Raw genomic sequence first — 24204 nt, 5'->3', positions numbered from 1 at the left:
ATTCAAATCTGCTGAAACAGCTACAAAAGCAACATGCTTCGACAAAGCTAGTAAAGAGAGACACACTTCACCTCCACCTCCAACAGCGGCTGGATTTTAATGAGGCACTGCGCACTGAAGGTACCGTATTTTTCGGAGTATAAGTCGCACCGGAGTATAAGTCGCAACTGCCGAAAATGCATAATAAAGAAGGAAAAAAACATATATAAGTCGCACTGGAGCTCGGCCAAACTATGAAAAAAACTGTGACTTATAGTCCGAAAAATACGGTACACACACTGTCAATTCTCTTATATACTCTTTCATTCTAGACTTCTAGAGTGTTTGATTATCACATCACTCTAAATGTATGGACTATAAAGTTCACAAACATAAAGAGGGATGCTAGTGGGCCAGGCCAATCTTTCCTTATCTCTAAACTAAAACTGGGGAAATGCGTAGAGTGTTCTGGGCTTCAGACATGATTTTGTGTCAGAATTTCTTGAGAGAAAAAAACGCCTGGTTAGGCTTTGTGTATGTAGTGTGTGCCTTCTTTGGTTTACAGCTATGTTTTTATTATGCTGTTTGTTACTTATGTATGTTTTGTTGCAGCTATTTAAAATAGTTTTGTCAATTTGTTCTGGCCTGAAATAAATTGGCCCTTTGAAATATATCTTTGTCTTTGTGTGTTGTATGTAGACCACATTGCTTAGCAGAGTTCAGTGATGCAAATGTATGTCAATTTACAGACTTGCTGTAAATTCGGGTCATTGCTAGTAACTTAGTGTTCAGAAATATTTTTGTAATTAAATAAGTTATCAGTAATTACATAGAGGCCGAAATGATTGCTTTTCCTCCGTCGGGAAGGATGTATGGAAAATAATGCTGATCGAAGATGATGTTCTTCCAATTTTGCTATGATTACAAGTAGGGATGTCCGATAATAGCTTTTTGCCGATATCCGATATTGTCCAACTCTTTAATTACCGATACCGATATCACCCGATATATGCAGTCATGGAATTAACACATTATTATGCCTAATTTGGACAACCAGGTATGGTGAAGATAAGGTACTTTTTAAAAAAATTAATAAAATAAGATAAATAAATTAAAAACATTTTCTTGAATAAAAAAGAAAGTAAAACTATATAAAAACAGTTACATAGAAACTAGTAATTGATGAAAATGAGCAAAATTAACTGTTAGGTTAGTACTATTAGTGGACCAGCAGCACGCACAATCATGTGTGCTTACGGACTGTATCCCTTGCAGACTGTATTGATATATATTGATATATAATGTAGGAACCGGAATATTAATAACAGAAAGAAACAACCCTTTTGTGTGAATGATTGTGAATGAGTGTGAATGAGTGTAAATAGGGGAGGGAGGATTTTTGGGTTGGTGCACTAATTGTAAGTGTATCTTGTGTTTTTTATGTTGATTTAATAAAAAAATTTAAAAAAATAAATAAAAAACGATACCGATAATAAAAAAAACGATACCGATAATTTCCGATATTACATTTTAACGCATTTATCTCTAATGACATGATACCGCATTGTTATCAATGAATATGCAGAAGGTGTGTATGTCAGAAGATATATAGCTACTACAGTATTTGTTAATTGCCAAGAATAAAATGTTTAGCAGAGGTCTGTATGAGGGATATTGGAATATTTTGCAATGCCAAAAATATGATAATACAGCTGTGACATGGCTCAAGAATAATACCATAAAATAAATACAAAAGCTTATGTAAATTTATTTTTTTATACGATTCATTTGTTTTAAAAATTTCCTGAGTAAAAATCACAGACCTTTTATGCTCGAGCTGTACCCTTTGATTGCACAATTCCTCATAAACTGGGTTTACAGAAACATTTATTATACTGTATTATAATCTGCCCCACATCTTTGGAACTCTTTACCACCAGACCTTCGCAACTTAGATTCAATATCCCTCTTCAAATCAAGACTCAAAACACACCTATTCCTGACTGCCTATTCATTGTAATCATCTTTTCTTCTCTATCTTCGTTGTTGTTGTTTTTTATCCAATGTGATTTTATTGTTGTGATTTTGTACGGTGTCCTTGAGTGCCCAGAAAGGCGCCTTATAAATAAAATGTATTATTATTATTATTATTATTATTACACCATGCCTTTCGACAGCCTGTCTAACATCTTTAATCTAAGTGTGACATCAGTATTCTTGCTAATCGAACAATAAACTGCTGGTAAACTTCATACAGTAAGGTGCACAGTACGTGCTTGTCGCTGCTGAGAGAAAGAAAAGCAATTTTAAAAACTTAAGGAAAATGAGAACTTCTACAACAGAATAAGAGAGCATTTCTCAAAGAATCATAGAAGCAGGAACTTTTTATACAAATAAATGTACACCACGCAAGGTAAACCACACAATTGTAAGTTTAAAAAAAAGCATGCATTAAACTCTGCCACGTATATGTTCCCTCCATTTTGACTTTAAAACAAATTGTACAACAATGCCCCCTTTAGCAACTTTAACTACTTAGAGCAAATCAGTGTGCAGCATTTGTCACAACACAACATGTCATTCAGACGTATTACTCTGTAATTGTGAGAAAATCCCCTTTGAGATGAAGGTCAACATTGGCTGGCAGTAATAGTGGTTACATTACTCATGACAGACACATATCAGTGGGCAGAAAAATGAAGATGTACCAAAATGGGATGACTGTTATTATCTACACAAATCCTTTGCGTGCATTCCAGGGATATTTCTTTTACATGTCAGCAAGGTGACAATCAAGCTAGAAAGAAAACTATATGTATAAAATAAGTTCATAGGGGAAAAAGAACACAAAAAAAGAACAAGATCTCAGCATCCCTATTAGGTCTTATGCTGGCAGAACAAAGGGCGGCAGCCTCCTAAATGTGCCGCATTAGCCCTTTAGTTCCTGAGGGGGTAAGGTGAAACCCTCCATGTATGTGGTCTGTTCACCATACATCTGTCACGGCCCGAGGGGGTGGGATTGCCGACACAAGGAAGGGTGAAGCAGGGAGGGATGGGAAGCTTGAAAGAAAGTGTGTGTGTTCAGGACCCCTGCTGGGACTGAGAAGTATTTGCGGTGAATAAATGAGTCCTATTTCATGATGCTGCGAAAAGGCCTTTGCAGCTTTATGGGTATCATTCACCCATAGACATCACATGGGGGTATATCTTCTATCGTACACAAAATAACCAACCTACAATAAACTACCATTAACAAGCGAAATCATCTTGATTAATTTCCCATCTGACATTGACATGTTTTACCAAGAAAAATATGGGTAAGAAGAGTAAGGCACAGTTCTACCAGTTGCAAGAACGGTGTTGCAAAATAATTGGTAAGCTTGTCTGAAGTATGTTTAAATAAAAAGTTTAAAATGTACAAACAGACATTCATTAGGTGTGCATCAGGGCTGCAGCTTTTGATTATTTTAGTAATCCAGATTAAATTGTTTGATTAATCTAGTACACAAATCTAACACAAATTAAAGCCTCAATGCGTGTTTATATAGTTGAAATAAACAAGGATTTTTCTGATGATCCTGATTTCTTTCTTCTTATAAATGCACATAACATTGAAATTGCACTGTAGGTATGGAAACATCTCTATACAGTATTACTGTTATTAAAACAATAACAATTAAAGTTTAAAAATGGTAGTCTAAAACCAGGTAATAAATAAAAAAAATAAACTAAACAAAAAAAATCTAAGTATGATACATTGAGTACGAACACACAGGCCACATTACTTATAATGTTATTTACATCACCGTAGGTGCACCGCTCTCATGTGCGCTCTATTGGAGTAGTCTTGCCGAAACAACAAAGTATTTTATAAGTTGTTATTAATCAAACACATTAAACAAATCATTGAAGCAACAACATACAAATTGAGGCCGTTTTAAAAAATCATTTAATCGATTAATTGTTGCGGCCCTAGTATGCATACACAATTGAATCACAGCTATATAAAGACAATTCTGCATTTAGCGAGTCAATATTAATTTAAAGGATACATGTTGTGGTTGTTGTGGCTAGTCAGCTTACTGAACTGCTATGTTAAGTATTGGAGTTACATGAGAGCGCTTCATGTAAACATTCTGCTTTAAAACATCATAATTACTTTTGGCAGCAAGATCAAAGACATTAGGCCATTTTAGTCAAATGAAGAGCTTAGAGTTATTAAACGCATATAAAACGAGTAGTTCTAATGGGACTCTCTCCAAAACAACTTGAGACAGGTGTCAACAAGAGTAGAAACAAACCATGGAAGGAAGTTAATTCACAGCCAGCGAGCCCCTGCCAAGTTCAGGCCTCTGATGAGAGCTTAAGGACTGTTTGTTTTGCTGCTGTCAAAGGTTCAAATAAGGAGAGGACGGAGGTTTTGATGACCCGCTGGCCCTTGGGCCCACGGTGGGTGTTCTGCAAACACTCCCTATTGACGTGTGGATAAGGACAGGCCTGTAGATGCTACGGCCGCCGCCACCTCACAGCTGCGCTTGTGCTCATTTGAGTGGAAATGGACAGCGCTCTCAAAAGAGGCGAAAACTAAGCAAGAGGCTGAAAGAGAAAGTGTATATAATAAGAGTGCTGCTACTGTGCATCTTGGCAGAGTGAGTGTATTAGCATCAAACAACAAAAACTTGTGGTGTTATGTATAACACATGTATCTCTAGAAAAGCCTGCAACGTTTAAATGATGGTTAAATTACAATTGTTACCGTACGTAGCATCTACGTACCTGGCTACAATCAATACAATTAAATTACATATTGAACAATGCCAAAATTATATTGTAAGTGGAACCTAGATTGGTGAATTCTTGAACAATGTTTCGCAAACCGAAAAGTTTGTATAGTGAACCAGAGTGAACCCCATAAGAATCATGAATAATAGGTTCTTGCCTGGACAAAAAGTCCCTATTTATGAATTTTTTTCACACTATAGTGTGTTTATATACTGTATACACGGTTTATCAAACCAACATAAGGGGGTAATGGCTCCACAATCTCTTTTTTAGCTAAACAACACAACAACAGAACAAGTTAGTCAGATTACTTCGAGACCTCCACCCCAGATCACACCTCACTCCTACCCACTTCTCCAAAGTGGGCTGGCTCAGGATGGAGGACAGAGTAAAACAACTTGCACTGAGCCTAGTCAATAAAATCCGCTACACCTCCCTGATACCAAAATACGTGTCAAACTACATCCTTAGCGTAAATGACCGCCATAACCACAACACCAGGGGTATCTCTACTAACCACGTTAAACCCAGATTCCGATCTAACAAAGGTCTTAACTCATTCTCTTTCTATGCCACATCAATGTGGAATGCGCTCCCAACAGGTATAAAAGAAAGGGCATCTCTATCCTCCTTCAAAACCGCAATAAAAGTACACCTCCAGGCAACTTCAACCCTAAACTAACACCCTCCCCGGATTGTTAATAAACAAATGTAAACAATCAAATGCAGATATTTTTCTTATGCCTTCTGATCTCTCTCTCTCTCTCTATGTCCACTACTTGCTGTACATATCCTACCAAGTCAGACCTACACTGTTTCAATATCCATTTCTCTGTTCTCAATTGTTGATGACTGATGATAATAACCAAACCTAACCCCCCCCCCCACACCCCGAATTGTAAATAATGTAAATAATTCAATTTATACACCCTGATGATTATCTTGTGTGATGACTGTATTATGATGATAGTATATATGATAGTATATATCTGTATCATGAATCAATTTAAGTGGACCCCGATTTAAACAAGTTGAAAAACGTATTCGGGTGTTACCATTTAGTGGTCAATTGTACGGAATATGTACTTCACTGTGCAACCTACTAATAAAAGTCTCAATCAATCAATCAAAAAGCCATCGTAATAGTCAATGCGTTCAAACGCACTAAAGTCCCTTTGCCTTTGGTGCTCTCCAAAACGTTAACAACAATAAAACATTAAAAGGAATATCCTTTTTGCCTTGCTTCCTTGTGTCGGTGAATATTTGTGGCATTTTTTTTTTTAATCGTCTGGGAGTTTCGAAAATGTAAACAGCGATCCTTCATCGGCTTGTGTCTTGGTTGCGCCTTCTCAGCTGTATAATACGCCCGCTTTGGGACAATTTTCCCAAAAAAAGCCTGTTCTCATGACAGTTAAAAACTTGCTGCGGTAGAAGTCCCCTGCGCCAATAAAATCCTAGAAGTGCTTGACAAATTCCTTCGCACCAGCTTTGTCGGAGCTAAACCAACCACCCATGGCTCACCTTAATTCCGTGCTAGTTCCAGCATGGTCACTTTTGGATATCAAGTCGCCATATAAATGGCCAGCCTTTCTGCAAATAATAGCCTCTGAAATGCTATTAGCTGCCAGCTGCTTCTCATTTATCCACACGATCAGCAGCATTTCGACCTTATCTTGTACTTTCTCTATTTCCTAGCGAAGACATTTAATGTCTTTGGCAAAGTCATCAACCATATGAACGTCCTTTTTTATAACGGTTGCAATTGTGGATTTGTTTCTTCCATATTTGCGAGCCAAACCGTGCACCACTGGCGCAAATATGTGAACAGGATGTGAACTGGGCCTTTCCAAAATGGCCGTGCCCGCATGTAGAGGAAGTGACGTCATTAAATTGGCAGCCCCCATCGAGCTTCCAGCGGCACACGAATGAATGAATAAATAAATGCATGAGGTGTTCGTATGAGGAGACATTGTTCGCACACAGCCTTTTTGTTTCGACCTAAAGGTTCATAAACAAAAAAGGTTGCAAATACAGTCGACGTTCCACTGTGTAAACTTTTTTTTTTCCAATAAAACATTTGATCAATATATTATATTATTATGAGTAGTGAATAGGTGAGTGGTTAGTGTTATTTTGTGTGTGTGTGTGTGTGTGTGTGTGTGTGTGTGTGTGTGTGTGTGTGTGTGTGTGTGTGTGTGTGGACGCACCTATTGGATATGTAGGGCAGGCAGGAAGTGACCCATAAACATATCCATCCAGCTCTTTCATTGAGAGCCAGTGATGCCCCCCTCACACCTCCTCATAATCCACACACACTGTCACTCTATAACACACATGGACACACACACTCTCACTCGCGCACTCAAAGCCCCCAGTGAGTGCTAAGCAGGCCAGCGGGCCAGCCGAGAGGGCTCATTACAGGTCCGCAGAGCCCCCCAACACAAAGGCCTTATCCGCTTTAGCCACGGGATGATCTGCTCTCCACTGACTAGAGAGAGTCCATAGACGGACAAAAGGAAGGAAGGAGGGGAGGGAGGAGAGGCGAGAAAGAGGAGAGCCGCGGGCTTCAAGGATGTCAGGAGACCCCGAGAGAGAAAGCCTGGCGGGCGCTCACAGAGGAATGGAGGGAAAAGGAGAGGAGGCGGCTTAAGCTCCACAGCTACGTCAGGACATTAACATTCACACAACCTACCAACATCTGCTGCCTTCTTCTTACCCTCCGTGCCGCCTTGTTTCCATCCATATCTGCCTAACACTGCTCACAGGCGAACAAAGGCAACAGCAAGGTTGGGACCAGTAAAGTTACTCAAACTCACGTTGACGCTTTTATTGCAAGTCCATCAAGAAGTTCTGATCCATATGGACCTGCAGGTTTGAAAACCCAATTTCTACTCAACGAAAAAGTTATACCTTTCAAATAATTGTCTCAAAAGTAATCAAGTGTGCCAAACTAACTAATCTGGACAGAGATGATGAGTCACAACATTAAGGTCCCTAGCTCAAGATGGCACCCAATCATGGGGCCCTTTTCGTGGTGGAGTTTGCATTTTCTCACCGTGCTTGTGTGGGCTTTCTCCTGTTTCAGCAGCAACCAGAAACATGCATGTAAGGTCAATTTCCAGTCAGTTCCTCCGACGACAGTGCTGACACAAGATCTGGAGGTGGTCCCCAGGCTACATTGTCACTTCATGCGTGACGCTTGACCAAGATTGGACAACCTTTTGGGCTCTATGACCAGTTTTGTTCTAGAATAGTGACAAGTGGACTAGCCTAGATTGAAACATGTAAGCATTATGTACAACAGATTCACGATACACATTTCCCTATGAATGATTGATCAACAATTCAATGAAGCTGGTTATGTTAGTTAGGCTTTTTGATGTTGTGGTAGTTGTAGTGTGTGTAATGTTGTGGGATACGTACAATACTTTAATGAAATTGTTGTTGAAATGGTATGCCTGTTGATGTGTTTGCTGTCATTAAAGGGGAACATTATCACCAGACCTATGTAAGCGTCAATATATACCTTGATGTTGCAGAAAAAAGACCATATATTTTTTTAACCGATTTCCGAACTCTAAATGGGTGAATTTTGGCGAATTAAACGCCTTTCTATTAATCGCTCTCGGAGCGATGACGTCACAATGTGACGTCACATCGGGAAGCAATCCGCCATTTTCTCACTTTCGTCGGTGTGTTGTCGGAGGGGGTAACAACACGAACAGGGAACGGATTCAAGTTGCACCAGTGGCCCAAATATGCGAAAGTGGCAAGAAATTGGACGAAATGTGTTCATAATGCGAGGCTGTGGGGAAAGCCGACGAAATGGTCAGTCGTTTGTTCCGCACACTTTACCGACGAAAGCTATGCTACGACAGAGATGGCAAGAATGTGTGGATATCCTGCGACACTCAAAGCAGATGCTGACATCAACTCCAAAACTGGACAGATCAGCTTTCAGGAAAAGAGAGTGGATGAGGGTATGTCTACAGAATATATTAATTGATGAAAACTTTATTCATTACTCGCGGTTTTACGTAAATTATTATACATAAACTGTGTTTACCAATAATTTAGCTTAAAAACATTTAAATGCAGACAGCCCTGAAATGGGCTGTCTGCACTCTCAAAGTACATGTTGTTGCCAAATGTATTTCATATGCTGTAAACCTAGTTCATAGTTGTTAGTTTCCTTTAATGCCAAACAAACATATACCAATCGTTGGTTAGTATTGACATCACTGTGTGACGTCACAGGAAAATGGACGGGTGTATATAACGATGGTTAAAATCAGGCACTTTGAAGCTTTTTTTAGGGATATTGCGTGATGGGTAAAATTTTGAAAAAAACTTCGAAAAATAAAATAAGCCACTGGGAACTGATTTTTAATGGTTTTAACCCTTCTGAAATTGTGATAATGTTCCCCTTTAAGGCATTCATGGCACAGTTGCTGAGTCCATGACATATTTCCCTAAGTGTCATTGTACATGTCAAGTTATTAGGAATGTTGTAATATCAAAATCTCACGGTACAATATCGTCACGGTATTAAGGCCCAGGTACGGTATCATTGCGGTATTGTCCATAAAAAAAGTTACTACGATTTAGTAAAAATGCTATAGTGTGTAAAATTAAGTGACAAGAATTTTACGGCTGAATACATTTACTGTAAACACTAACATAATGCTCAAATGTTCTAATTAGTGTTGTCAAATTATAATGTTAATAGCGATTAATTATTTACAGTCCCATTTAGCGCATTTTTTTTTTTATTTAATCGCCTTAATCTAATTTTTACTCTCTAACAATACTGTCTATGTATGCCTGCAGTGGCCTCCTAGATGAAGAAAAAAGTCAGCCTCGCTACTTTGCGTTTGGTGAGGATGAACAATGATATTTTTGATGTTCTACTGTTACTTATAGTCATACTTGCCAACCTTGAGACCTCCGATTTCGGGAGGTGGGGGTGGGGTGGGGGGGCGTGGTCGGAGTTGGGGCAGGGGCGTGGTTGGGGGCGTGGTTAAGAGGGGAGGAGTATATTTACAGCTAGAATTCACCAAGTCAAGTATTTCATATATATATATATATATATATATATATATATATATATATATATATATATATATATATATATATATATAAGAAATACTTGACTTTCAGTGAATTCTAGCTATATATATTTTTATTTTTATTTTATTATATATATAAATATATATATATATATATATAAATAAGAGAAATACTTGAATTTCAGTGTTCATTTATTTACACATTTACACACACATAACACTCATCTACTCATTGTTGAGTTAAGGGTTGAATTGTCCATCCTATTCTCTGTCACTATTTTTCTAACCATGCTGAACACCCTCTCTGATGATGCATTCTGCTTCGTCTCCTTGTTGTGTGCGCAGTTGTGCACTGAACTCTCTAAAAGCCGTAGATGTTATTGTCACATATGCATGCACAGTAGATGGCAGTATTGTCCTGTTTAAGAGTGTCACAACATTGCTGTTTACGGCAGACAAACTGCTTTACGGTAGACGAAAACGTGACTGCTGTTGTTGTGTGTTGTTGCGGTGCTGGGAGGATGTTAATGAAACTGCCTAACAATAAACCCACATAAGAAACCAAGAACTCGCCCTCGATCATTCTACAGTTATAACGTCATTGGGCAGGCACGCTGTTTATATTGTGGGAAAGCGGACGTGAAAACAGGCTATCGACACGTCACTCAGGTCCGCATGGAGCTGGAGGGGGCGTGGCCTCCAGCTCCGCCTGAATTTCGGGAGAAAATTTGTCCCGGGAGGTTTTCGGGAGAGGCGCTGAATTTCGGGAGTCTCCCGGAAAATCCGGGAGGGTTGGCAAGTATGCTTATAGTACTGTGATTGATGGCTCTGTTGTATTTACTTTATATTATCTAAAGCAGACGAAAAGCAATAAGTTCAACATTCAATACATGCTATTGTACTTCTCAAAAAAGGGTTTTGCTGTTTTTTGATGTTAACTTCAGTATTTTATATTGACATGTTTTACTTTGGTATGTGGCTTGGACTGCATCTGTTTAAAGTATGTTAAAACAAATGAATTCATGAAGCTACTTTTGTTTTGGTTAAACATAAATATTTTGATCTGCCACAATAGTGTAATGAATTGAATTGGATGAAAATACATAAGTTGAGGGCTTTTTTAAAACATGTTTAGGCCAAATAAAAAAAGATTAATAAACTACAGATCACAATTATTTGATAATTGTTGTTATAATGCTTGACAGCACCAGTTCTAATCTTTTTTATTAGTACAAACAGGTATTTTCAAGTGGAAAGAATGGTACAGGAACATCCAGTGTTTCAAGTAACAAGAAAATCTATATATACAAAACCAGTGCTTCTTAAATTTATTGGTAACATGTTAAACACAGGAAGAAAACCAACTACAACGGTATGTTTGTTTTTGTTTCAAAGGATCGTAGAAAAAATGGTATGAAAACCGAAGCAATTTTTACCCAAAATATATAATGCAAATCCAATGAATCTATCCCAGACACCAAAAAATATTAACAAATACTGTAGCATCGATCAACAATGCCTTAATTGTAAACACTAAACATGCTACCGTCGGTTGAAACCAGGCCAAAAAACATTAACAAGCTTAACTGCCGTCTCCACTTATTCCAAACAAACCTCTAAACACATAACGGCCGGTCGCTTCAATACATTTTATAGAGAATAACTATAGTTTTACATGCAGAAAACAATGCAAATAAAATATAAAGGATGAATGAAATGGATAATAGGACATTTAATATCATATTTACTTTTATTGAGGAATACTTGTACTTTACCCCTAAGGTAAACACGCTTTTTTTGCCTTGCCCAATGGCACCATGGCAGCTGTGGTCATTAGCCAAGTCCCTACAGATGGAACTACTGCCACAACAACATGACAATTCCCCACCATAAGGACAAGACTGTTGTGACTGATTGTTACAAGTTCAACACTTGCTGAACGTGCTCCTCGACACACATGCAGTGTGCAGCGTGAAATGAAAATGATGTATTTGTCAGATAGTGCAAAGCCCAAAAAGTTGAGATGGCAAGAGCAGCCGTTGCTTAGCAACCTATAGTGAGGCCGAAGAACTTATGTGGTCAGTACATACAGTATATGTTTGTGTGCTTCGTAGGTGATGTATGGACACCCACCCCTTACGTATATTTCCTCTGGTGTAATTAGAGCAATACTAGGTGGCACGCATGGGTACATGACTGTAAACATGAAGACATCTTTCCATGCAGTCAATAGCTGCCTGTCACATGTGGCTCACAACTCACACACAGGGTATAAAAGCAATGGCATCCAGGGTGACATCGATGAATGATGTCCTGGAGAGTGGGTTTAAAATTAAGATGCTGTAAACATGGACCTAGGTTGTAGTCCTATGTGTGCATGTGTGTGCTTTCAGTCTTATTGGGACCATGATGCATTTATTCAAACAAAGGGAAGGCAAAGGGGTGCAAGGAATGCATTGGTGAAATCATTGGCTAGTGATTGTTCCACAATTGTGGGATGTACAGTGGAACCTTGAATTACGAAACCCTCATTGTACAAACGTTTTAATTTACGAACCACAGGCTGAAAAAAAAAATGTTTCATTCACCCATTATGTGCCTTCGCAGCGCAACCATCTTGCCCCAGACAACACAACTATTGTGGGCGGACTGATCGATCTATGGTGCTCAATTGGTCAGCACAGCAGTGCTATCGTTAACTTTTGCACATTAAGTCCTACTTAATGTGCTTTTTAAATGTACAAGTACATTTTTATGGCATGCCGTTATGTCCATAACTAAAAAAAAATTAGTTCCGGTATTTTTCAGAGGCAGTATAGTAACGTTTTTAATTCATTAGTATTGCGATACTTAATTAGTACCGGTATACCATACAACCCTAATACACAGCACAGGCCAAAAGTTTGGGCACACCTTCTCATTTCAATGCGTTTTTTTTATTTCCATGACTATTTACATTGTAGATTGTCACTGAAGGCATCAAAACTATGATACCGGTGAAGTGAAAAGCATTTCAGGTGACTACCTCTTGAAGCTCATCGAGAGAATGCCAAGATTTTTTGATTAATTGAGACTTTTATTAGTAGATTGCACAGTACAGTACATATTCTGTACAATTGACCACTAAATGGTAACACCGAATAAGTTTTTCAACTTGTTTAAGTCGGGGTCCACGTTAATCAATTAATTGTACAACTATATGCTATCAGCATAATACAGTCACCACACAAGTTAATCATCAGAGTATATACATTGAATTATTTAGGTGGGATGTGGAGGGGGTTAGGGCGGGGGGTTAGGTTTGGTTGCTATCAGCACTTCAGTCATCAACAATGATATCATCTGAGAAATGGACATTGTAACGTGTAGGTCTGACTTCGAGTGTGCAGTAATCAGAGCAAAGACTATTTTGAAGAAACTAGAATATAAAACATGTTTTCAGTTATTTCATCTTTTTTTGTTAAGTACATAACTCTACATGTGTTCATTCATAGTTTTAATGCCTTCAGTGACAATCTACAATGTATTATATACATATATATATATTATATATATATGTATTATATATATATATATATATATATATATATATATATATATATATATATATATATATATATATATATATATATATATATATATATGTATGCACACACATATAAATATATCTGGCCCCTGGCGTATTTTTTTTAACCCAATGTAGTCCCCGAGTCTAAAAGTTTGGGGACCCCTCGCCTACTCCTTCGGATGTGGGCGTGGCAAGGCTTCGCCATAAAACTTGCAACATTAATGACTTGACTCTTACAAGGTCATAATTTAATCATATTTGGTACACATGAAGACAAAAACACCCTGAAGCCATGGATGTGTAACTTCCTGAATAAGTCTCAGAGCCACCTAGTGGCGACAGGAAAGGTGATGAGAAAAAGTTTGGGATGTACATTAGCGTTTTGCTCCTACTGTGTTTGTCTGATCGACATTACATTGAGTGTCAGTATGTAAGACAGACTGATGAGCTTAACTTGCAAACCATGTGCGTGCAAAGCATACATGGTGGGTGTAACTTGGCGGCAAAATGTTCTGCCTTAGTCACTGACCATCAAAGTGTCATAATTTGACTGCAGATGGTCATTTGTGGTCAAGAGTTGATACACTACGAAAGAATCCAAGCCTCAACAATATGGTGGAGACGTCAATTATGGCTCTGCGATGAGGTGGCGACTTGTCTAGGGTGTACGCCGCCTTCTGCCCGAATGCAGCCGAGATAGGCTCCAGCACCCACCCCCACTCCCGCGACCCCAAAAGGGACAAGCGGTAGAAAATGGATGGATGGATGGACGTCAATTATGGCACAGCGCACAAAAAAAGTCAAGGACTAGAGATGTACAATTTCCGATATTACATTTTATAGCATTTATCGGCCGATAATATTAAAATGTAATATCGGAAATTATCGGTATCAGTTTCAAAAAGTAAAATTTATGACTTTTTAAAACGCAGCTGTACGGAGCGGTACATATCCGGTAAAACACGGACGTAGGGAGAAGTATAGAGCAGATGCATCTCCCAGTCAGCAACCCCTCCCCTCTCCCACACACAACACAGGACTGCAGCATGAGAGGTTTACTGGCAACGCTTGATGACCTCATCAAACCGCCGCGAGCGGAGCATAACAACAACAAGAGTGTGTTGTTGCCGGTGCTGTAGCCTGGCTAACGAGCCAGCGAGCTTGATGACTGACGAACGACACCATGTCTGTGGTTTGGGATTATTTTAAAGTCTGTCTGATGGATAAAAAACTGGCAATTTGCAATGACTTCAAAAAGTTGGTTATGCGAGGAGGAACCAAGACGTCTTCGAGCAATTTGATCTCCCACCTCTTCAAGAATCATATGGAGATACACGATGAATACAAGCGGAAGATGGTTGAAAAGCAGACACCGAAAAAAAGTAGTACCACACAGTTGTCGCTTAAAGACTCCGCCGAGAAAAAACAAAAATACAACAAAAACCACCCCCAGGGCGAAAGCTCACGGTGTGGTCAGGGACAACGCACGCAGTATGGCAAAAGCTACTGTGGAGTTTGGTGTGGCTAGTCTGCCCTGCATGGCGCACACATTGCAGCTTGCAGTGAGCGGAGGTACCCTGTCTCAACGCAGCATTTCAGAAGCTCTGACTGACTGCTAGGCCACTCCAAGTACTCACCACTAGCTTGCAGCACATTTGTGTTACTCATACAAATACGTTAGAGCAGGGCAGATTGAGCCCAGTTTATAATTTCCTGTTATACAGTATGCCAGGCAGTCTTGCACTAAAGGAGGATTATGTTATTGTTTACTTAATTACTCTAGTATACTCTGGACTGAAGCTGTGTGCCTTCATTGTTTTTGTAGCTGTTGTTTTCAGGCATGTTTAAAAAAAAATAAAAAAATAATGCACTTTGTGAAAGTCAAAGTATAGTATTTCCCATAGTTGTAGTGGGTATCAGGATTATCTCAGGGAGAGCATGTCCCAAATTCCATTCTGCTGTTTTGAGGCATGTTAAAAAAAATTATGCACTTTGTGACTTCAATAATAAATATGGCAGTGCCATGTTGGCACTTTTTTCCATAACTTGAGTTGAAGTTGTTCTCTTATTTTGGAAAACCATGTTACATTGTTTAATGCATCCAGCGGGGCATCACAACAAAATTAGGCATAATAATGTGTTAATTCCACGACCGTATATATATATATGTATTGGTTGATATCGCAATCGGTAATTAAGAGTTGGACAATATCGGAATATCGGATATCGGCAAAAAAAACATTATCGGACATCTCTATCAAGGACCAATGTTCCAAAACAATCAGGAAGTTGGCTATTTTGATTCAAAGTGGCCATTTTGGTTTAAAACCAAGAGTTGTGCTTTGACGGACTAGTTTTTGGGACTTTGACCAAATGAGTCCACATGAAAATGACAGATAGTATGCAGATGGGCGATGATATATAGCGAACCTATTTAGCCTACAGCTTTGACACTCACCATGCAATACAAAACTAGAATACTGGACTCCACAAGTTCAGACATTGTTTATATTTGGTGTGTATGATGAAGATGACACCGTGAAGACATCCACAAGACACTTCCTTAATTATTGACATTGCCTGCTGTTGGTGACTAGAAGTGCCCGCATATTGCTCGCCTCACAAATATACCAATTTCTCTTGGGTTACAGAAAATGGGTGGATTTAATTAATCTCTTTCATAAAAGGGCACATTGAACAGACTGATAATGTTAAGCATTATGATTGGTAACAATTGGAGGGGCGGAGCAAGGCAGCAGACACTGCTCCTCGCTATAAACCATCAAACTGTCATTACTTCACTTCAGATAATCAGAGACTCATCCTGACTTCCTGTTTTCTTTCTAACTAATGATATCAGCTTATTTTCCAGCGTGCCGCATGCCCGCCAACTCGTCTGAACCCAGAACTGCAAGGGGGGTGAGGTCTCTATGTACGCTGCTCAAAGGTTTAATTCATATTTACATAGTTTCTTATGGAGACATGTTCTTAGATGTATGAACTTTTCTATTTACCAACCCTGTTCAAGAACCAATTACACTATAGCACCCTTCACTAAACAGCATAACCTCTGAGTAAGGTGTGTTCTTTCCAAAACATACCATTTTGCACCACTTAACCAGAGTGCCTCTTCTGAGTGGAGCAAACATGAGAGGGTGATTGGTGATTGATTTTTCTCACATTTGATATAATTTTTAAGCAAAGTTAATAGTCATGACTAGGGGTGTCCCAATCCGATATTTATATTAGTACGATATCAACAAAGAAACAAGTATCGGATGATATCGGCTTACATGTAAAATCTTTGATACGCAGTCCTGCAGCATGGTTACTTGTGCAAAGCTGCACAGCCAGTTAGCATCTAAGTGTCCTCCAATAAATGCTAGGGCTGCAATTAACGACTATTTTGATAGTCGATTAGTTAACAACTATCTTAACGATTAGTTGACTCGTCAGATAATAAAGCGTACGCATATTTAATGGTTCTAATTTTTCCACCGATTTAAATGCATTTAGTTATTTTAAGCCTTTGCTTACGAACAAAAAAGATTACTCATTTATTCATAAATATTTATTTATACTGTAACTATGCTGCTCATTCAGCTGTTACGAAAATTTTAATGATTATTAAAATATATTCATAAAAAAAGAAAGAAAGACAAAGTGCTAGGAAAAAACAATTAACGTTGTTTTTTTATTTGTATTTATTAAATCAACATAAAAAACACAAGATACACTTACAATTAGTGCACCAACCCAAAAAACTTCCCTCCCCCATTTACGCTCATTCACACTCATTCACACCAAAAGGGTTGTTTGTTTCTGTTATTAATATTCTGGTTCCTACATTATATATCAATGCAATCTGCAAAAGATACATACTGTCCATGAAGCACACATGATTGTGCGTGGTGCTGATCCACTAATAGTACTAACCTTTAACAGTTAATTTTACTCATTTTCATTAATTACTATTTTCTATGTAACTGTTTTTATATTGTTTTACTTTTTTTTATTCAAGAAAATGTTTTTTATTTATTTATCTTATTTAAAAAAAAAATGTTTTGTTTTTTTTTAAATGACCTTATCTTCACCAGACCAGGTTGTCAATGAAATTAGATTGTTTAAAGGGTTCTTAAAACCAGGTCCAGTTCAGATTATGTCCAGGTCAGGCTCAGCAACACACACCTTCATTTATTTTTAATTTACAATTAATGTTGTTTATGTATTAAAAATAGTTAAAATAGCAGCAATGAAAACAAACAAAACATATAATCTAACTTCCTCTAAATGAAAAGCACTTTGTGATGATGTTTAAAAAGCAGCACACTGGTATATTGACTATTGATTAACTCTTGGCAGTTTTAGCACGCTTATGGACTCAATGTATACTATTTTCTCTTGGATTAATTCTTAAAATGTTGGCTTTTTAATAGATTGCAAGTTTAATCTTATGATACCGCCGCATTGGTGCCTGTCTATCTGTGTGTGTGTGTGTGTGTGTGTGTGTGTGTGTGTGTGTGTGTGTGTGTGTGTGTGTGTGTGTGTGTGTGTGTGTGTGTGTGTGTGTGTGTGTGTGTGTGTGTGTGTGTGTGTGCGCTCGAGCGCTAGCGAGCGGTTCATGTTTGTTAATGTGCCTTTTTTTTTTTTAATGGCATTGCAAATTGACGCTGCTTTAAAAAGTACTTGAATTGATGTAGACAAAATTTAGCTGGCTGACCTTGGCTAAAATGATAGTAATTTTCCACACAACTTCGTCTCACACTTGTTAGCTAGCTAGCAAGGCACAAGCTAACAATCTTACCGAGGTTGAGTCCACATCCTCCCTCCAGATGCCTGGCATCATGCCTACGCATTAAATGCTTGCGTATCACAGATGTACTGCCATAAAAACAAGGTCTGCTTTGCAAAATGAGCAAGGTATTCATGTTTTTAAGAAGAATAAGAGGAAACGTTCTCACACCTTACATGTTAGTACTCGTGATGTTTTTGCGAGTGACGGTGAAGACCCGCTTTTACCCAGGAAAACACGAGTGATGACATCACGGCTATTGTCAACGACAAATCGTTGCACCACTAATAAACACATTAAGTTGGTCTTTTGTTGTATTTTAGTGAAAAAAAAAAAAAATCATGGTAGGCTATAGGCTAGGATGAACTAGCAGCTATTATACACAACAACTATGCACACATGCTAAGCATAAGTTATAACTGTCCTTAATTGAACTTGTTTGCAGTCTAAAACACAACATGTGTCAAAATAAACAAATACCAAATAATTAGAGTTGCAAATTATTTACAGTCTCCAGGGCAGAAGCTTATGAGAAAATATCCAGTGACAAACGTGTCCATATCATTCAACTGCATCATGCAGTAAATGTAATTATTGTGACCACTAGGTTTTGCCAAAAAAACTAATAACATAATTTAAATGTAAGTCAAGACAGCATAAGACCGTTCTAGTTCATACATTGATTAGAGTTTTTCATTTATACTATTGTTCTCTATTTGAGTAATGTCACTTCATCAAACCTTTTCTAACATTCCACAGTACAAAAATATAAAAGTATGTGCTATGATTCTTGCCAATACTCAAGGCTCCAATATTGGTATCATATCGGAAGTGTAAAAGTTGTATCGAGACTACCGTAGTAATAACAACACTAAACAATGCGCTTTGCATAATAGGGGACCTATTAACCAACTGATGTGCTTACCTGCAGCCTCCAGGACCATCTGCATTCGAACTTTAGCCTGCTCTGCTGGCGTCTGCAGGAGACAAACAAAAAAGTAATTAAAGTTATTGACTTTTTCCTTTACGGCCAGGAAACAAACTAAAAGAATGAGCTGTCTGCAGCATCACCATCCTCAAGAATAATCTAGCAAGACCACAGAGACATGTCACAGAGGCCAATTCATGACAGCACAGACAAGCCCCAAGCCGACACAACTTTTATCTATGTAATCTACTTGGAAAGCCGCTGGCTCCCTTTTGGCGCTACTATATTTTACCCAAGACCGTCTTTAACTGAAACCATTAGCGGGAATGTTCCCCTTAAACTGTCCTCGCACAGTACCGGGGGACAACTTCCAGCATGTTGCCACCGGCGCCTGTTAGATAGAAAAAAGGGAAACTGCTTCTGTGACACACCAGGGAGGCTCAATGAAGAAGACATAAAGAGGAATTTAGAGCGAAGAAACAAAAGGTGCTGTAACAAGTCTTGGGAGGGTCGGAAAATAAGGCACATTTTAAAAAGATGACAGGACCTTCCGACAGGACTTCCTATTGGGTGTTGCACCAGGAGACACATGCTACCCCACTTCTTTCAAGTTTGCTGTAATACCAATATCTCCGCTATTAGATTTGAGGATCCTAATTGTCAAGGAAGAATGATGGCAAGGATTGCGTGGGGAACCATTAAAAAAGGAATGCATCAGATTGCTCTTCCAAGGCATTTTTGGTGCGACACAGCATCACAGCGGCCCTCGTTACCATGCGGCGGCGGAAACTGTGTGTAGGATTAAAGAGAAATTAAATGCTAATGGGGATGGGATCTGAAACCGCTGCCTGGGAGCATCATTTAGACGATGGGGCCGGGGTGTCGCTGACAGCTAAGCATTTCCTCCTACTTGCTCTTCCTCCCACCGTTTTTTTTCCTACTGGCACCTCATAGCGAGAAAAAAAAACCTGATTTATCAAACTGTAAACGTGTCACTTTGTAAAAACGTCACTTTCCGGTGGCAGGGAAATATAATGACCCTTTTTAATGCATCGATGTCAGGGTGCTGGATCCTACATGCATATTAAGGCACACCCATGCAGCTTGTGTATGTGCGTGTGTATCCCCCTGTAGCAGGTGACATTGTGGATCACACTTCACACTGACAGGTGCGATGCTCGACAGCTGAAATTACCAATCACTATTATGCCGGGGAAGGGGAAGGCTTGAATCATTCAATCACACACACACACACACACACACACACACACGCACACACACGCACACACACACACACACGCACACACACGCACACACACACGCACACACACACACACACACACACACACACACACACACACGTCTTTATGAAGAGGTGTTGATGGCACAATTCAATCTATTTTTCCTAGCTCAGGCCTTTTTATTCCAGCTTTTACATTCGCAAACCTAAAAAAAACATACAAATTATGATAAAGTTGAAGAGTTGAAAGAAGTATCTTTTACATCTAAGCCCAGCTTTACTAACTTCATAATTGTATTCCTTGCTAGCATCTAAGTTCATTACATCTCGCACCCCTGTAATTTCATTGGCATTCTCTTACACTGGCCTGAAGGCATGTGCAAGTCCAAATGCACATTTTTTATGCAAGGCTTGAAAAGGGGTTGGATGAAGCAGATGCTTATAATATCCCAACCCCTCTCACTCATTCCACATTTAACATAAACAATATAATACAAGAACAATACTATACAAACAAAAACAAGAAAAGCTCCTGTACACTAACAATACAATAGTACCACTGTTACTATGAGACAAGACAAGACAAGACAAAACACACACACACACACACACACATACACACACACACACATACATACACACACACGGGCCCAAACACTCTCTGACCATACACCTCTCTCTCATCGTTCTGTGCTGAGGGCATCACTCTCTTTCCTCCTCGTACTTCTTCAGTACTTCTTTTTTAAACAGTCTTTTAAATGTAATCATGTTAGAACAGGATTTGAACTCGTCCCCTAAGTTGTTCCACAGACTGACTCCACGCACTGAAATGCACATTGATTTTAAAGTTGTTCTAAATTTAGGAAAATATAATTTGTTGTTTCCTCTTAGACTGTAACTATGGTGAGCATCTCTATCCTGGAATAGGTTCTGTATATTGGATGGTAGATATAACATAACTCAACTGCCGGATTTAATTTTGTAACACAAACCTGAATTGAGAATACTATGTAAAAAAAACAAATCGAAATATGTATCTTTTAAATAGGGAATAAGCGGTAGAAAATGGATGGATGGATAATAAAAACAAAATATAAAATACAAGTTTTAAAAATGATCAAGAGAGGAACGCTGCTATATATACACAGATATATATATATATATATATATATATATATATATATATATATATATATATATATATATATATATATATATATATATATATATATATATATATATATATATAAAGGTTGTCAAAGTTAACGCGATAACGCGTTAACAAGTTTCTTTAACGCCGATAATTTGTTTAACGCGCGATTAACGTTTTTGACCCTCGGCCCGTTTCGTAGTTTGGGGAAATGTGTAATGGTGTCCAGTTAATGTTGAGCCATAGGCTCGAAAATAGCTAGCAGAACTGCACAAAGACAGGGGGACCTTATGGAAATCTCAGATCCAAAGCCATGGCAAGTCGTTCTCCAGACAAGACAAGACAATGTTACCTTCAATCGCCGTGAGACGACATCATTGGAGCGAACGCTGAGCGCGCATTGATGCTTGGAGTGAGGAGAAGCTTCACGTCCGTGTTTGGATTACAGTTAAGTTCATTAAAAACATAAAATTAAGGTTGTTACTCAAACTACTTTAGTAAGATGGAATACAAGCTCAGCAGAAACAAAGACGGTAGAGAATAGATTTTAAAGTCACATTTATCGGATATTTTCATCAAAACATGTCAAGTCTCTTCTCATACCAATCACACACGTCTGGTTGGCGGCTTCACAATAACAGCGCTACGCTTCCTAAGAAGTCTGCTAAGAGTTGACTTATGAGTAAAGAAATTCTTCGCTGAAAGCTGCACTTAAAAGTTAGTTATCAAGCGTCTTACTCACACTTTCAGCGAAGTGTAGGACTGAATCTTAAGTGTCACACTCAGAGCTGAATTACGACATTACTATGTGCCGTAAATGGAATTTTAGGTGACGTAATTTCTGTGTCCATAGAAATGACCAATCACGGAAGGGAATCCCTCGTCTAAGAATAAAGAAATATCTTAGAAATATTTAAGTGGACAATGGGAGTGTATATTTTGACAATAAACTACAAAATAATACAAAACAAACAAACAATATTGGCAATGAATCAAAAATAAATGTTTCCTTTTCTTTCCAATTCATTCATTAGGCAACTAATTTGAAACTGGTGTGGGTGGCTCTATATATACTAGCCCACTGCAGCCACATGCAGAAATCAACATGGAATCGAAAAGAAAACCAAACTGGTGAGATATCGAAGCATTGTGATGACCTTTAGTTCTGCTGTGGAAGCTCTGCTGCGTGATGTTGCCGATGAGATGACGCCCCTTATTAAATCTGTGACAAAAATAATACCCGCTCTGTCTAAACGATACCGTTTGATCAGCTGCTCGTCATCAAACAAAGCCAGGACATCCTTCCGCTCCCTGAACGTTCGCGCACGTCTCTCTCGCCTCAGTGCCATCCCCCGCTGGCAACTCCTAACCACTTAGGACACCTCTGAAGGTCTCTTAAATATCGTGGAGATTAGGAGTGATTCTTAGACTTAAGAAAGTTGATAAATAGCTTTTATTCTTAAGTTTGAGAGTAGGACTAATTTCGCAAATTCTCAGGACTTAAGTGTAAAATGGCACTCTAAGACGCTTGATAAATACGGCCCCTGATCGACAGTCCGCAATTGTCAACAGCCCAGCTCTTGTTGTACCTGATGTCCGCTGTAATATTGGTACAGATTAGAAATATTACGGATGGATGGATGGACGGACGTCTCTAATGAATGATCTAAGATTGCGTCACAAACATGACACTACTACAAAGAATGTCCCAGAGCGAATGCAGGTCCGAAGCAAAGAAAGACCGGCGGGAGAGAGTTTTTTTGAAGGAATGTTTGGACAGAGAATAATGGACAGAAAATTTTTGAATGTCTCGGAGTTCATTCAAAAGGCTTTGTGGACTAATGGAAGTAGTTTAAAATCCGAAGGTAAAGACAGTTTGTGCCCGGATACCGCTACTGTATGTTCCAGTTGCGCATTCATTACACGGTCTGTGATTATGAAGAGGGGCGGCCAACTTCGCTTCAAAACAGAACTTTGAATAAAACTAAGGTAACTTTTGGTACTGCCGCAACAAATGATTTTATCATTGCTGCACACCTAGTTTAAAATGTCATCATAAAGCGAAACACATACTCGAGGATGGCGCCGACAGTGTTGCCATTCATCTTGGCGACAGCTACTTGCGACAAATCTAGTGACTTTTCCCGGAAATATTTGAGACGTTTTTGTGTCTTGGAGACTTTTTTGTGTCTTGGAGACATTTCTGTGTCTTGGAGAATGCAAGGTGAAAGCAAGCAACAGTCACCGTCCACAGCGAGCAGTGACGGTTCCTATGTTGAAGAGGTTCTTTTAGCCTACTGATGTGTATTTATAAATGGTTGATTTATATACAGTAAGCTAGTATATAAATACATCACGTGACACCTCTGATGAAGGCTGCAGAAGCAAGGTAGTCGAAACTTGTCAGGTACAAAACTTTACCTTACTAGCCTATATAAATCAACTATTTATAAAGAGTGACAGTTCCTGCTGATAGCTACATGCTAGCATGAATGCTAACAACATCAACAAGAAGCAGAGGAAAACGCTGCGCAGGCAAATTTAACTGATTCAATGCTGTGAACCAAAGTAGCACAGTTAAGTTAAACATATGCCTTTGCTAAACGGACAGCCACCGCAAGCAGGACATTAACATCTGTGAAGACAAAGTCCTGCAAGCAGATGTCATTCATGTTACCACAGCTGATCTGTCGTAT

General features: G+C 38.7%; 1 protein-coding gene across 2 annotated transcripts in view; it reads right to left on the bottom strand.

Annotated features, from left to right (window-relative positions):
• Window positions 1–24204, bottom strand: part of rsrc1 (arginine/serine-rich coiled-coil 1) — a 300071-nt gene that overhangs the window by 146770 nt on the left and 129097 nt on the right. For both annotated transcript variants that reach the window (XM_061972977.1, XM_061972976.2), the window contains one exon: window positions 19116–19167. In XM_061972977.1, the coding sequence (XP_061828961.1) occupies window positions 19116–19167 (52 nt within the window). The remainder of the gene's footprint in view (window positions 1–19115; window positions 19168–24204) is intronic.

This window comes from Nerophis lumbriciformis, linkage group LG17, assembly GCF_033978685.3.
Source record: "Nerophis lumbriciformis linkage group LG17, RoL_Nlum_v2.1, whole genome shotgun sequence".
Classification (NCBI taxonomy): Eukaryota; Metazoa; Chordata; class Actinopteri; order Syngnathiformes; family Syngnathidae; genus Nerophis; species Nerophis lumbriciformis.
The sequence above is the reverse complement of the archived record's forward strand: the minus strand, read 5'-3'. Positions and strand labels throughout refer to the sequence as shown.